The sequence below is a fragment of the Fistularia commersonii genome, chromosome 17 (genome assembly GCF_037954325.1).
Source record: "Fistularia commersonii isolate RoL2024-O1a breed Wild chromosome 17, RoL_Fcom_v1.0, whole genome shotgun sequence".
Lineage (NCBI taxonomy): Eukaryota > Metazoa > Chordata > Actinopteri > Syngnathiformes > Fistulariidae > Fistularia > Fistularia commersonii.
Window position 1 is genome coordinate 4,326,542 of NC_141300.1, and position 14,804 is coordinate 4,341,345.

The 14,804-nt window shown below is 41.2% G+C and overlaps 1 protein-coding gene across 4 annotated transcripts in view; it reads right to left on the minus strand.

Annotated features, from left to right (window-relative positions):
* The window catches only part of mical3a (microtubule associated monooxygenase, calponin and LIM domain containing 3a), a 62,841-nt gene extending 48,349 nt beyond the window's left edge, over positions 1–14,492 (minus strand). For 3 of the 4 annotated variants that reach the window (XM_086163554.1, XM_086163552.1, XM_086163551.1), the window contains exons 1-2: positions 14,367–14,492; positions 65–483 (exon numbers count right to left, since the gene is read on the minus strand). In XM_086163554.1, coding sequence (XP_086019680.1) covers positions 65–343 — 279 coding nt within the window. In that variant the 5' untranslated portion in view covers positions 344–483; positions 14,367–14,492. Of the gene's footprint in view, positions 1–64; positions 484–14,366 lie in introns of those variants that run through there. The other variant, XM_086163553.1, reaches the window with a different exon arrangement.
* Between the last annotated feature and the right edge of the window lie 312 nt (positions 14,493–14,804).

Here is a 14,804-nt window from a genome sequence, read left to right on the forward strand (position 1 = left end):
AGAATTAGCTTTGATGATACTGAAGCAGAGGGCACCTTCAGCCCATTCCACTGAGCAAGCTTACCTTTGAGTTGGCACAGGCACGGCCCTTCTTATACTCTTTATGGCTGGCCCTCTTGTCTAACTTGGCCCAAAGTGCTTTAGCCTTCCAGTAGTTGAGTTTGGACTTGAGTTTTTGGTAGAAAACTCTGTAGTCATTTGGCTTGACATCCAGGTGATCACATAGCTCCTGGAAGGCCTTGAGCGTGCCTTTGCACGTGCTCCCCTGGACAAAGTTGTCGAACAGGACGTGGGATTGGTTCACCCGATTACCCCCGGTTGCACCGACCCCTCCGTCCCCCATGGTCCAAGACTTGTTGTGAGCCAAGGGCCCCCCAGCCCCCAGAACGGGGTCTCTGGGTCCGGCCCCAGCACTGGCTCACGGTCCTGGTTCCCTCTCTGAGTGGCGGTGGCCTCTAAGTCCCAACCTCAGGCATCCTCATTCTATAAGTGAGAAAAAAAACAATGCAAAGGATCAATATCCCACACACTGAATAAAACATAAGCATATGCTGCATTTGAGCACAAGAGCAAACTTATCAGACTGTACAGCTCCAATTGTCATATGATTAGAAATGCCATCGTATTGGATGTAGGGAGGAGCCAACATATTGATCAATTAGCCACACGAGGGCAGCAGAAACAAGACTGTCTCCTCAAATGTTCACCCTCTTTTCCTCTATGGAGGCAATATCTAACCTATATATTGTTCAATAGGGCCAAAATGCAAAATACTGGGCAGACATCTTTTTTGTTTTTATATATTCTTATGGGGTTGCATGTTGGCTGATATACATGGGAAAAGGTCACAAATACAATTTTAAATGTTTTAATGCTTGATTAAATGGTCCACTATCAATATTTGTTGGAAAATAGTCAAAGGTAATTTATTGAGAAAGAAAACCAATAGATATAATATGGCAGAATAATGGAAAATACAGCGGGGGATGATACTGTTCACATCTCACAATCTGACACCTTTTTTAGATTTTAAACCGCATTCTTATCTTCTTTGGAACTAAATCTTAATGGCTTCCCAAGACCAAGTCAAACATATTTTTAGGTTGAAATTAACATCAGGTATCAAGGTGGATTGTAGCCATCTTTTAGCATCATTTTGGGCACGAGACTGGCAACAGTAAAAAGAGTTTTGCTCAAACACAGCTGACCAAAAACCCTGTGAAAACAAGGAAGGATCAATCAACATAGTAAAGCTGTAGAAGGATGGGTCCCTTAAATTTAGTTTGAAGTTCTGCAACTCAAAAGAGAATTCCATGCATTTGATATAGTAAAAACACATGTAAAAACATACACAATGCAGGCAAAGAGCTAAAAGGGACACTGCCCTGTGTGGTTGCTTGTTTTGGCATCTACCTAAAACGCCTGAGCAAAATGACAACAGCTGGCAGACACACACTAAAAGTAAAGGTTAGGGTCACTACAGATATCTCATTTAATCTTTTATCCCCACGTGACCTCAAACAACCACCTGTGGCCGCAAACAACCTCATGTGTGACAAGGAATGCATGCAAACACACCTAAAACTTTGCCTCTCCTGCTTGTGTGTGTGTGTGTGTGTAGTTTAGTTTGAAAAGTTTATTAGGACAGTGTACAATTACATTAAGCACAGAGGCAGAGATGTTTGTACCAGATTGTAGCTCATAGCTAATTTCCATCTGTAGTCCTGGGAAGACAATACAAATATAAAACTGTACAAATAGAAAATATATATAAAATATACAAATAGGAAATTAAATACATATAAAATATATATACAATATACAAATAGGCAATAAAATAATTATACAACATATAAACAGGCAATAAAATAAGTAAAACCCAAGTTGAAAGTGATACTGTTATGAAGTGTGTGTGTCTGTGTGTCTGTGTGTGTGTGTTAATGAGGCACTTTGGTACTCCAGGAGGACCCGGTGCTCCTCACACAAGAAACAGGAATCAGTCCATTCCAAAACACCATCCAAGCTGTTCAAGAAAATGATTCAACAATGGATGTCAAAGGAGCTGGATATCACACAAAGACTGTTCACAGAGTTGTCAAAGTTTCCAGAGGGTCAATGTTAGCTTCTTGCTCATCCACAAAAACACGAGGCACTGTATCCGTGTTCTGCTCTTTCACCCCGGGAGACAACCGTTATTCATGCTCTCTGACATCTGCAGCTCAGCTGTCACAACTGGACAGGAATATTTTTTAAAGCCCCTTTGTCTGACTCGGTGTTTCACTGTCATCAGAGACAACCGTCAGCTTCCACCGCTAGTACACATACGTGAACACATGTAGAAGACTAAAATCTGCTTGCAAAGCAAAACAAACCAAAAAAAGAAGTAAAAATTCCATTTCTGATATGTATCCGTGTGAGTGCAACACGCTATGAAGTAACAATGTTCAACTAACAGAATTGTGTTACTGAGGCTTCCCTCCATAAAAGTCTGGAGTAATCAACATCAACAACTGTTTGGAAAAATGTATTTGTTCAGGATATTCAATCCTTTTATTGGCAAAATTAGTGGAAATTAACGGAGTCTCAAGGGCACAGCTAGGATATCCAAAAGGACAGTAGTTAGAAATTGGTTTTCTGGCAGTGACAGATACAGCAGGACATTTCTGAACAATTATGTTCAAATTTTTTGGTTTTATGAATTCCAAAACACAAAGAATGCAAGTAGGTTCTGTAGCCACCCTGCCACAGCTTTGCTATCCGCTATCTGAGTGTGAGAATACATACCATGGCTCCACCAGAGCACAGGGGTTAGCTGCGACCGCAGTTCACACCCTGCCAACTCTTTACCACCGGGCTCGGGGTTTGGCTCTGCCTCAGTCAGGATCAGGGGTTGAGGGACGAGTGCAAACACATCCGAAAGGTCCTTCAGCACGACTGTTCAGACAACTGGCTGCTCGTAGCCAGCGCTGTCTGACCGTAAGAAAATGCAGCGTGGCAACTATGCGTAGAACAAAAACTGTCAGATTGTCTCTGCCAACGCACATCACGTCACCGACAGTCTTTAAGGAAATTCCAGCATATAAGGCTTGCTGTTCTCCACACTTGGCGCCCGAGAAGGCACTACAGCTTTTAGTTTGATGTCAATCAGCAGATTTGAGGCGGGTTTAAAACTCACAAATAGCGACTTGAAAACGAAAAAGGCCTGTAGGAAGACCTGAGGCAACATCAGCCATTCAAGAAAGCTGCCATAACTGAAGGAGTTTCAAGCGACTAGATGGCATATTTAAATATAAATATAATAAAAAATAAATAATAAACAAGGACATTCACTAAGGAGACACTTGTTTGATGAATAAGACTTTAGACAGAATGTTGTCTGTTGAAATTCTCCAAAATGCATCCATTGATTTAACAAGCTATTGATTTAACAGGTGAAAGAGAAGCGGTCGAGAATATTTAGGGGGCTGCACTTTTAGAAATAAAAAAGCTCAAACCCTAACCCTAATGTCAATTTCCACATTGTTGGACCGAGAGACTGGGGTGAGGTTTTTCATTTGAAATGATGGTCAAAGAGATGAGGATCATTCTTAGCTACGATAAATACTCATTCGTGTTTACACAGTCTGCTATTAGCCACTTAGAAAGCCTTCTACTCCAAGATATCAATCCTTCCATTAAAAACTTTTTTTTCAAATCAATAACCATCTGAATCATTGATGGCACTGCTAACTACCAGGTAACTTAGAAAATCTTTCGTCATGGGCAGCCTTCTGTTTACACGGCGAACTTTCCGCCAGATGTGAAACACCATATATGAAATGACACACCGTGTCATGTCAAATGACACGGTTTTCACACAATGGTGAATGAAACGCATTCGCCCAGATTTCTATTTTACTTCTTCAATACAAAAATCCCTCTGAAAAAACTAATTTTATTACAGTACACACACACACACACACACACACATATATATATATATATATATATATATATATATATATATAGAATAGAATAGAATAGAAGTGGATTGGTAAGAAGAATTAACAAGTGCAGCTGTGGCTCAGTCTGCAAAATCTCTTGACATCTGGGAGAGTAGAAGCATTTCACACATTGACAGAATTCAGAGGGCCCTCCAGACAGCTTCTTCTGTAGCACTACACACGCATGTATGTATGCACACACAAGCGCGCACACACTCACTTGAGCCTTTGCTTTTTACTGGTTGTATTACATGATCTAAAAATAAACACATGGACTGCACCACTAGGCTGCACACTAATGACCACACTTTAATGCAAAGATTGTTAGTAGGAGCAGAAATAAATGAACTGTGAACACATGCACATATGCGCACCCACACACACACACACACACACACACACACCCACACACAATTCCACCCCGATTTCAAATAGGAAGAACTTTTACACTACGCGATAAGTGTCCCTCCTACAACATGTATTATATCAGCACAGGAAATGAATATTACTGTGTTTGTTTTGTGTGTGTGCATGTGTGTATGTGGCGACTCAAATAGCGATAAGTCCTGGTTTGGTCGCCAGCTTCACAAGACGCCCTGGAGTACAGATGATTAATATCCTGACTCATCTCCTCCTCCTCCTCTTCATATCAAATTAGAAGAGGAGCCAGGATGCAGGAACATCATTCTCCTTATGGGCTGCATATCTTACACTTATGTGCGAGCACCTGAATACATTCCCTGAAAAACACAATATCTCATTGGTTCCCATTATTGCAATTGGGTTTGACAGTCTTGTATTTTCTAGCTGACTTCTTCTGTTGGGACAGAGGAAAAGGCCATTTTGTCTTTGTCATCTGACTTTAATAACTGAATCAACAGCCCACTTGGTCTCATCCCTGAAGATATTTTGTTTATTACAAGGGGGGGGCGGCAGCAGGTGTGCAGTTTACTCAGAATCTTCTCATCTGCTTTAAATAGATCACACTAATAAACAACTCCACCATTTGACAGCAACGCTTTTTTAAGAAAAGAACAGCAATTAGATAAATGCCAAAAAGATCATCATGAGACAGAGGCCGCAGCTGTTGCAGCGTCTCTGTGGAGACAAAGTGACGTCTGATGCTGTTGGACTGGTTGGACTGTCGGAATATAAGTTGTGGCCTTAAGCACTCAAAACTTTAGGGCAAGGTCGCTGCATACAGTCTGATGTTAAAGCTTCTGTCCTTCAAGTGGAAGCCCTTCAATCTGTGGATTATTCTGAGGGACAAGGAGAGGGCCAGGGCGCAACAGGTGCTAAGATGTTGTCTAATATTGAATCTCGTCTTCTATGACGGTTCTGCATGGTTCAAGTCAAGTGCAAAATAGAGTGGGGGTCTGTAATCAAACGTTTCCACATTGATCTGTTTCAAAAATCAAAATAAAGGTGTTATTAAAATCTGTTTGACCATCAGCCAATTATCCAAACAAATGTATATAATTAAGATGCGATAGTTACAAGTAAAATCATGAATGGTTTTCATTTTATATTCTGTTTCGGGTTATGTAAACAAACAGTATAAAACGTATGTATACATTTGTAAAAATGAATACATTTATCATATATGTGTACACACATATGCTGTATATGCAAACACATGTGTGTGGTTTTATGTGTTTTGTGTAACAAAAGAAAATTGCTGCATTAATAGGATTTATCAAATACCAATGCAGAACTTTGGATCACACATAACGTTAACACGAATATCATGCTGTGAAGATTTAAAAGGAGCATTTACCTTAGATGACAGATCAAAGCCCCAAATAAATCTACTTATTGAAAGTGAGTGTAATAACAGATAATAAGTCAAGGCATAATCACAGCTTGTCAACAAACACTTCCTTCGCTAAATAGGCAAACAACGAGTTGTTAATTTAAACAATTTGCTTCCGGCAGCCAGAGGGGGAAATCAAACCATCTGCCTCTCGAACCCCTTCTGCTGCTCGACACATCACTGCAGCAGGCACATTTGTGCTTCTGAAGCAGTCATTGCAGGATTTTTGATCTTTCAGTTGCATAAACACTAAGGAGTCCCAAACAAGACTGCCTCTTCTGCACGTAGTAAAACAAGATCCGGTCCTTGGCCAGTTTCATCATGTCCGTGGTGGTCAGTGACCTCGGGAAATTGAATAAAACATACGCAAGTAATAATCCCTATGACTGTTACCTATAAATGGCACTGGGTGTCTCAAAAGTCTCCTCTTTTGTTTTAAACATGTCGTTATCAAACAATTTCCAATCATTATGTTTTTAAACTTTAATATAGAATCCCCTGATAGTGATAATGTTCCAGTCGAGTGCGCAAAATATAGGTTTGCAAATCCTTGATGTAAATCCAGTGGAACTAAGATTCATCGATTCTATCAAAATATATAATAGGAAAGGTTTAATTTATGCCTCCACAAAAAAGAAAAACACAAGCACCAACGTAGGGGAAATAAACATTGACTATATAATAGATATTCGTTCTGTCACCATCATACTGACTAGTCCACAGTTTTTCCCCGTACCTGCATAATCTGGGTTAGGTGATGTGCGGATGCTGCAGGTTAGTCAGTTTATGACCCAGCAAAACACACACACACGCGCACGCACACGCACACGCACACGCACACGCACACGCACACCTCTAGAACTCTTAACATACAAACAAGCAGGCCACCAGTTGTCTGATAAAATGCCAGCCTCTCACACCTCCAGCCCTCTTAACAGCCCACTTTAAATAGTTCATTCACGATATTACTACAGCAGGTCCTTGACATTGCAATAAATAAACAGATACATAAATAAATATGCGCAGCTCGAAACTCCTGTCTCACAACCCAGCAAATCACAATGGAAATAAAGCATATTCCACCACTTGGGAATATGACGCTCTTTTCCCCCTCAATAAATACTTGGATTTTCAATGTTCTAACAACCAGAGCACTCACAGGGGTATTTTGCCCAACAAAGTCAATGTCTAAAAATAAAGCGTCTTTGGCTGAAACAGATGGAAAATACCTGAAAATGCTGGCCCATATTAGAGCAAATCAACCATGTGAACTGGTTTCAAACAGAGTTTTTTCAAGGTGCTCTGAGTGGATTTGAGGATATATTTACTGACAACAAAGGGGATTTCTTATAAAATACTGTTGGTAGCAGCTTCAGGGAGTCTGACTCTGAGCCTGTGCCTGGACTGCTTACGGAGTGTAAAAGACACTCAATTTGGACTCCCTGCCAGCACTTAACACAGCTATTTGATTTCAGAACCCACTCAAATTCCAACTTGAAGCCTATGTCTACAATCCTCATACCTTTCATAACAAAGTAGCTCAGACGCCGCAACTGCGCAGCTGACGCGGCAGCTAAACCACAGGTGGAAGAGGGAAAACCCTGTGAAGCGCCATTGCTTCTCGATTTCATGCTATCAGCAGCAATAATCCAAAACAAAAGTCGTGGATTTAGACAGTCGTGATTCATTTGCAAAGTTCGCACTACAAAGTCCAGCAGGATAGCGGCGTGTATTTGGTTACCTCGACACGCCATCCCTCCCAGCAAACTGGGAAATGTAATGTGAGACTGTGTGCAAACAGACAACGAAGACCTCGAGGCTTAATCGCGACCAATGAGGAATGGAGGCACGCTAGGGAAAAGGTGAAAGCCAGAAAGTTGGAGAGGTTGTCCCTCTTCAGCTAGATTTACATAAAATACATTACATTATTGAGCATATATCCATTGATGGGATTCAGGTACCTATTCGAATGAGTGGATGCACCAGTCAAGGTCAATAACCAAGTCATTTCGGGTCTTGGATGTGACTGATGGACCGCAAAATAAGAACCAGGGACATTATATATAGTGAAAAATAAAATTCAAATCCTGCAATCAAGATAGACCATGAGGAAAAAAAAATAAAACTTCTTTGCCATTGTTTCTCATGAGACCTTAAATTTTAAAACCTAGCCAAACCACAAAACTAAGCAGAAAGAAGTAGAATGGCAGCTGTGTAAAATGATGATACAGAATATAAACATTCTGAATACAATACACAGTAAAAAGAAAAAAATCTGTGATATGGTCACGTGGTAAGAACTTTGCATGAAATTTCAGACTTTTCAAAACCTCTCTTTAAAATCCTCCCGGGGCCTGAAACGGCCATTATCAAATTCCATTACTATCCTGACCTACATATTCACGATACTTCGGGGGATGAAAATAGTTTGACAGCACAGCAATGGGTGGGTCGTGAGAATGTTACGGTGGATTGCGAGATGGTGTTTAAAATGACTCCATGAATACCTGAATTAGGAAAAATGCTATTTGGACCAATGGATGATGAAAAATAAATAGATAAACAAAGTAAATCACAGTTGTGAGAGTTTTTCCCAGTGTTCAAAAGAGTCAAAACTCCAACATGCTGAGAGACATCTACCATGCAGATCTGTAACTTGCTGAGTTTAAATCCTCCCAGATTTATCAACGACCCGTGTCTGGCAGAGCAAAATTTTATTTAAAAGTCGAGATAATTTAAAAAAAAAGAAAAAGAGAGGAGACAAAAGAATTTGCCCTGCTGAAAAGCCTGGATGGGAAATAGAAGACCGTGCCACAGCACAGCACAGCACAGCACCAGACATAATCCTGTCACATCCACACTTGCATTCTCTAATCTGTGTGCGTAGGCGCGGCTGCCCGCAGATCAAATGGTAAACAAGTGGTGGGACTGTGCAAGGACTGATGCCATGACAGGATCGACAGATAGAGCTGCTGGTACTTGGCTCTGCAGCAGCCATCACCAACTAACTTTTCTATCCAGTCCCGGGGACATCGGAGCTTTGAGCCCCGCAGCGGAGCTCCAAAACCTTTAAGCCACTCACAAGGGAAAAAAATGAAAATAGAGAGCAAATTCAGATACCTTATGTGATGCCTTTGGGGGGCAGATACTCTACATAAATATGGCATGAATATGACAGCGACACTTTAGTCATCGTGCTGATAATTTATAGCCACTCTTTGGGAATAAAAGATTTTCCTGTGAGCAGATAGCTCCCGCCAAAACTGTGTTTTCAGATCGGTTTTGGAAGATTTGATGCAAACATGGTCCACGGTGAAATGGTCAAAACGAGGAAATATAGCGTGCACAGATTTTCACAACGGAGAGACAGCAGTGTAAGACAGGGCCTCACATTGCTAAATCATCTTATCTCTGCTCAGACACTTCATGTTTAGGTGCAAGACCAGGGGATGACTGTCTCTCCAGCATGAACCACATTGAGCAGCCTGCTGATGTGGCCAGAAGTGAAGCGGACACATACAAACACATAAAGAGGATGATACACACATGGACTTACAAGAGAAAGAATGCAATATCAATCCGAAGGAAATACTTGTTTTTAAGTTGAGTGTTTGGTCGGGTGAACATCGAGGAACGCGGGGGAAAAGGTAGGAGAGGGTGGGGGGGCTCTAGGCAGATCATAAAATGCATTAAATTATTTCCAATAGCAAGTCATGAATCTTTGCCCAATAAATGTGCTTGGGAATAGATCTTTTTAAATGTTGAAATAGAAAATAATACAAGGTCCAGCTTGTAAGACTCAGTTCAGATTCTTTCATATACAGTATTAAATGTGCATGACCATGTAACGAATGTGCAATAAGTTCAGTCCATTCGTGAATCAAGTGCTTCCACGAGGTTCTTTCAAACAGCGACACGGTACTCTGATGATAATTACATTGTTACATCGCCAGTTTTTCCACCATTGCGATTAAATCGATGTTGCACAGCAGCGGAGGACCTTAATAAAACATTTAGCGAGCCACATCTCGCTGTGCAAATGATACAAACATGATTGAGACAATGTTTTACACATGGAGAATGACCACATCTCTATCTCTCTTGTCTCTCTTTTGTCAAAATTTCAAGTTTCACAGCACAACAACATCATATCTAGTAGTCAAATTACAGGACTGTCCACCTGTCACAGCATCGGTGGTTAGACATTTTTGGACGTTAGAGCATGTCCACTTGCTTTGGACAAGCAGGAAGGGCAACCCCCTCTCAAGCTGGAAACCGTGCCCCGAGGAAAAAAATACAAAGCAGTTCAAGTCTTGCCAATGTTTCCATTCAAGATAACATTTTTTTTCCTCTTCCATCCGAGACACAAGACAGGAATTCATGTCTTTCCATGGTTAGCGGGTAACACTGCCCGAGGTGTCTATAGACATAACCGGGGAGGGATTGTGCAATATGATGTGTGAGGGAATGGTGCTTTGCAGGGGTCATAGGGTCTGACTTTAGGGGCGCTTTACCAGATATATGCAAAGCGGCTGTTGGACGTTCCTTGAAGCCTGGCCGGGGCAACCTAAATGGACACAAAGCAACCTAACAGTAGGTTTCAGTGTATACCGCTGTGATTTACAGCACTAACTGAACCTCCCAGACTATTCCAACTTCCGTGGGAGGTTAACACCTACAAGTACTTGTACTGTGCCCGTTTTTTCTTTCAGCAAGGAAATATAGCGTGTTTATTCTATTGATGCAAATCTACTTAGTTTCCATAGTTTTCACTTCAGCTGGTGGGAGATGATGTCACTTTTCACAATCGCACAAGGCACAGAGTGGTGAGCACAAGCTTAGACAAAGAAGACAAAGAAAAGTAAACGTGTTATATTCAAGTTAAATGGTTAGTGTCTCCTATCACAGACTTCTTAAGGGACATAATCTGCTTTTCATTTTCTACCCAGGTTGCTGGGCAGCTCCAAAGCAAAAGAGAAATAGTTATATTTCCTCATACACTTTTATCTATACTGCCCAAACATATCAACTTTGGTGCCGATTAGTTTTTTGAGGCTGCTAACAGTGACAATCAGAATCAGAATTCTTTATTGATTCCAATGGGGGAAATTGCTTTTTGTTGAAAGGACTAAATTGTTTTTCAGCCACTGACTGCCTCGGTACGTGTTTTCACTTTCCTTTCGGGCCATTTACAATTATTCACGTTCTAGAGGAAAGCATGTAATGGAATGATTAAAATGTGAACGTACAGTTCCATTACAAAGACCTCTTGCCAACAGTAATGTTCATACTGCATCTTAAGTGTTAATTCCCGACAAAGAGTCCGATGCATGAGTCACTGTGCGGCAACTACGATGTTTTCCTATATCCCTTGTTCCAAAAGTGCTTCTGTCTGAATGCCATTCTAATATGGCAGAACACAAAACAATAAATGTGAGGAGTGCTGAGTACATGTGTGTTGTTGATTGTGCATATTTGGCTCTGAATAAACCATGTCTTTCGTCAAATGCACAGAAGGAAAAGCAAGATTGTCCAGCGATAGTCAAGGGTCAGAAGTCGGCTGGCAAAATCGTAAACAATCCCATTGGCCTGAACTCAAGAATGTATTTGTCACACTGACCTACTTGCAAGGTAACAAAAAGTAAAGGAGAAAAGTCTTTCATCAGACCCAACACATGCTTTTAAGTCCAAACACGTCAAAGGGGCCGCGCTGCGATTAGGTCTCCATATCTGGTCTGCAAGCTATGTTTGAAATCTTTAGCCACGGTAATATTTGTAGCATGATCCGTTTAAAAAAACACAAAGAAAGAAATGTTGCGGATTATACCTTGACCAGCATCTTAATCATGTAGATTAGTAGCTTTCATTTTACATTTAATTCTTAAAATGAACCAAGGGAGAGGTATTTCCTCAAGTCCTCAATGATAAAGTAATAGTACATTATTGCTATATGTTGCAATTTTTTTTACCTATTTCAGCTTCTGTCAACATCTTTGTCTCAACAATGATAAAATTCTCAGCTTTGTTTGCTTGTTTGCTTTTACTGCTGCGAGATGCAACTGAGAAAGCAAACAGCCTGACAATCACTTCATATCATCTCATCTTTTTTTTTTCTTTTTTTTTAAATTTCCTTTGGGATAAATAAAATTGTTCTTATTCTTTTATTCTTATTCTTATATAAACCTGTCATAAAATTTGCACCTGACCAGTGAGTAAAATGTCATTTGCAAGGTGATTTATATACAGCTCTGGCAAAAATTTATGAGACCACTGCACTCTGACCTTGTATTTTTTTAGGTAACTGAGTATTTGGAATTTGTGTGTAATTTTGTCATTACTTTATCGAATATAACAAATGTTATTGTTTTACTTAAGCATATACCTATTAATAGCAAAATCAAAGAAACTGATCATTTTGTTGTCTATCAATTTTTAAGATAGAGAAAAATAATGCAAAATACAAGGCGATACATTATCAACTCAATGCTAATGATAATCAAAAAGCGCCATGGTTTCTATCAGATTTTATGGTCATGCTTTGTAAGTCGAAGTCAACTCCCAGGAATATGATTAGAATCATTACTGCATTTAGGGCAAAGTTGAAAAGGTAGGAGTGGTAACAGTTAACTTAATAAAAAAAAAAAATGTAAAAAAAGACTGCTGCAGAACATCTCATAACACTTTATGTGTCGCCAGCCTCGAGTTACAGACATCAGTCCTTTTAAGGTGCTGCGGTGGACTTGCTGGCTCTACCAGGAGCGCTGGAATTGCAGTGACATCAGCTTGACTTCTGATGAGTCAGCCACGGCAACAGACTTCAAGGCCAGGCCTGATGTTTTGGGATACATTCTGGCTGTCATGACACACGAGGCGCCGCCTGCGGAGGACTTCCTCCGACTCCACGCCACCATTAAAATTGACGCTGCCAAATCCACTGAACTTTGTATGATCGCAGGAGGAGGGGGGGATGTGAAGCTTGGTTGGACGTCACTTTCACCCCCTGAGAGCTCGTGAGAGGTCAAAGCAACTCAGCCTCACCTTTTTCCCTTTGCTGTATCTGTTATTTTGATGAGCAGATGCAAAAGTTGGCACCGGTCCTCTGACTATTAGTCATTATTCGTAAAATAATATATTTTAAAAAGCAAACAGTGGAAGTCTCTGTCCTGGAAAAAAAAAGTAGTGCAACTCCCTACAAAGATGTATGTAAGGTGAGTATTATCGAATGCCTATTACTATGAGAGGGTTTAATCACTAGTTTTAACATCTTTTGGTAAGAACACCATCTGCCGCACAAAAAAAATAGATGAAAAACATTTGAATTGTAACCACGCTACTTAAAAATGAAGCTCGGCACAGTATGTCATGATCTTAAAACAATGAAAGAATGCACCATAAAGTCATGAAGTACTTAGGAATGGGAAGGAGGAAATTCGATAAGACAGAAGTGAATCCCAAATTTAGTACCAGTGCAGCTGCATCGATATCGACAAGCACGGGCCTTCTTTTACGAGACTTCGAAGATGACTCGTACGTGAATTCTTGCCTGAAATAAAGTGCGTATGTGTGTCGGGTTCTAGGTCCTGTCGGACACCGAGCAAACATCCTCCTTCACCGCCCTGCATCCTGATTTCCAACAAGGACTAACAGGAGCGGCGCATCCCAGTAACCAACCATCTGTGATCCCAGCAACACCCTGTGACATCATAGAATCTCCAGAATCTGACACACAAAGGAGAGCCAGATCAATAACGACCACAAAAGGAACATGAAAAGGTCAATGTCACTGATCGATGAAGAAAAACTCCATCGCCCCTCTGGAAATACTTCACCTCAGGACCCTCCGTCCCAATTTTACTAGAGTTGACCTGTTGTTGCCTTGTTCTACAACCAGACTAGTCATCTGAAACCATTACCGGTCTTCGGTTGGTTGTAAATAAATAACTGAAGTTTGTTAGTTAAACCCATGAGGGGAATCAAAGTGTCATCCTGCTCGCCTTGAATTTTTATACTATATAAATATTAAAACTGATTTTTTGGCAGAGGCACATTAAACTGAAGGGTCTCCATTCACTCCTGTTACACACTGCTTAAGTAACACTTACGTGTTACGCAGGAACAGACAACTGGCGGGCAAAGCGCCCCGCACACACACACTCCTGACGTACCTTCAGACTTTCTACAGGTTATTAATGCATTATTTCAACTATTAACTAGTAAACACGCCAACATAGTGCAATTGATCATTTAGGAATATAGACCTAAAAAGTCTTCAGACCTGTAACTCCATTCACATAAGCCAGGTAACATCGCAACCGGCTGGTTCCCTTTTCCCTGAGATCGTCCGGTTCCCAGGCAGAGTGAAACCGGGAGATGAACGGCATCGGGCACATTCCGGGCCGATCACCGCCGATGCACCGGTACGACACGGTCGATCTCACTGTCACGGAGCGGGACCGTTCCCAAACGTGCAGAGGTGCACAACGCACTAAGAGGGAATGGTTGGGGGAAAAAAGACAAAAAAAAACGCTCCTCTTTTTGTCATACGATCCGAAACGGGATAACCCACTTACCTCGGGAGCTCCCGAGTTTTTTTAATCCACTCATTTATGACAGGAACGGATCCGTGTCCGGTTGTGTATCCAGGTTTCCAAGAGGCGAGGGGAGCTTTCTGCTACCGAGCTCGGACAAGCCCGCCGGGGCCGCGAGAGACAGGCGGGGAGGGCCGGAGCAACTTGAAACGGACTCGGGGATCGGTTGAAACCATTAGCAGCACACAGGGAGGGGAGAAGATCGCGACCAAAAAAATGGCAACACGTTACCAACCTGCTGTATGCTGAGCCACTTCGCTGGTGTTTGCGTCAACACTAAATCGGTACATTTTTTGTGATATTTACCCACCCTAAGATCCGTAACTTTGATAATAATTAAGATAGCTTTTTTATATGGTACAGCCGAACACCCCTCCAGTTATTCTTTGCGTCGAACCTGCTTGTTTTAACCCGCTTTAA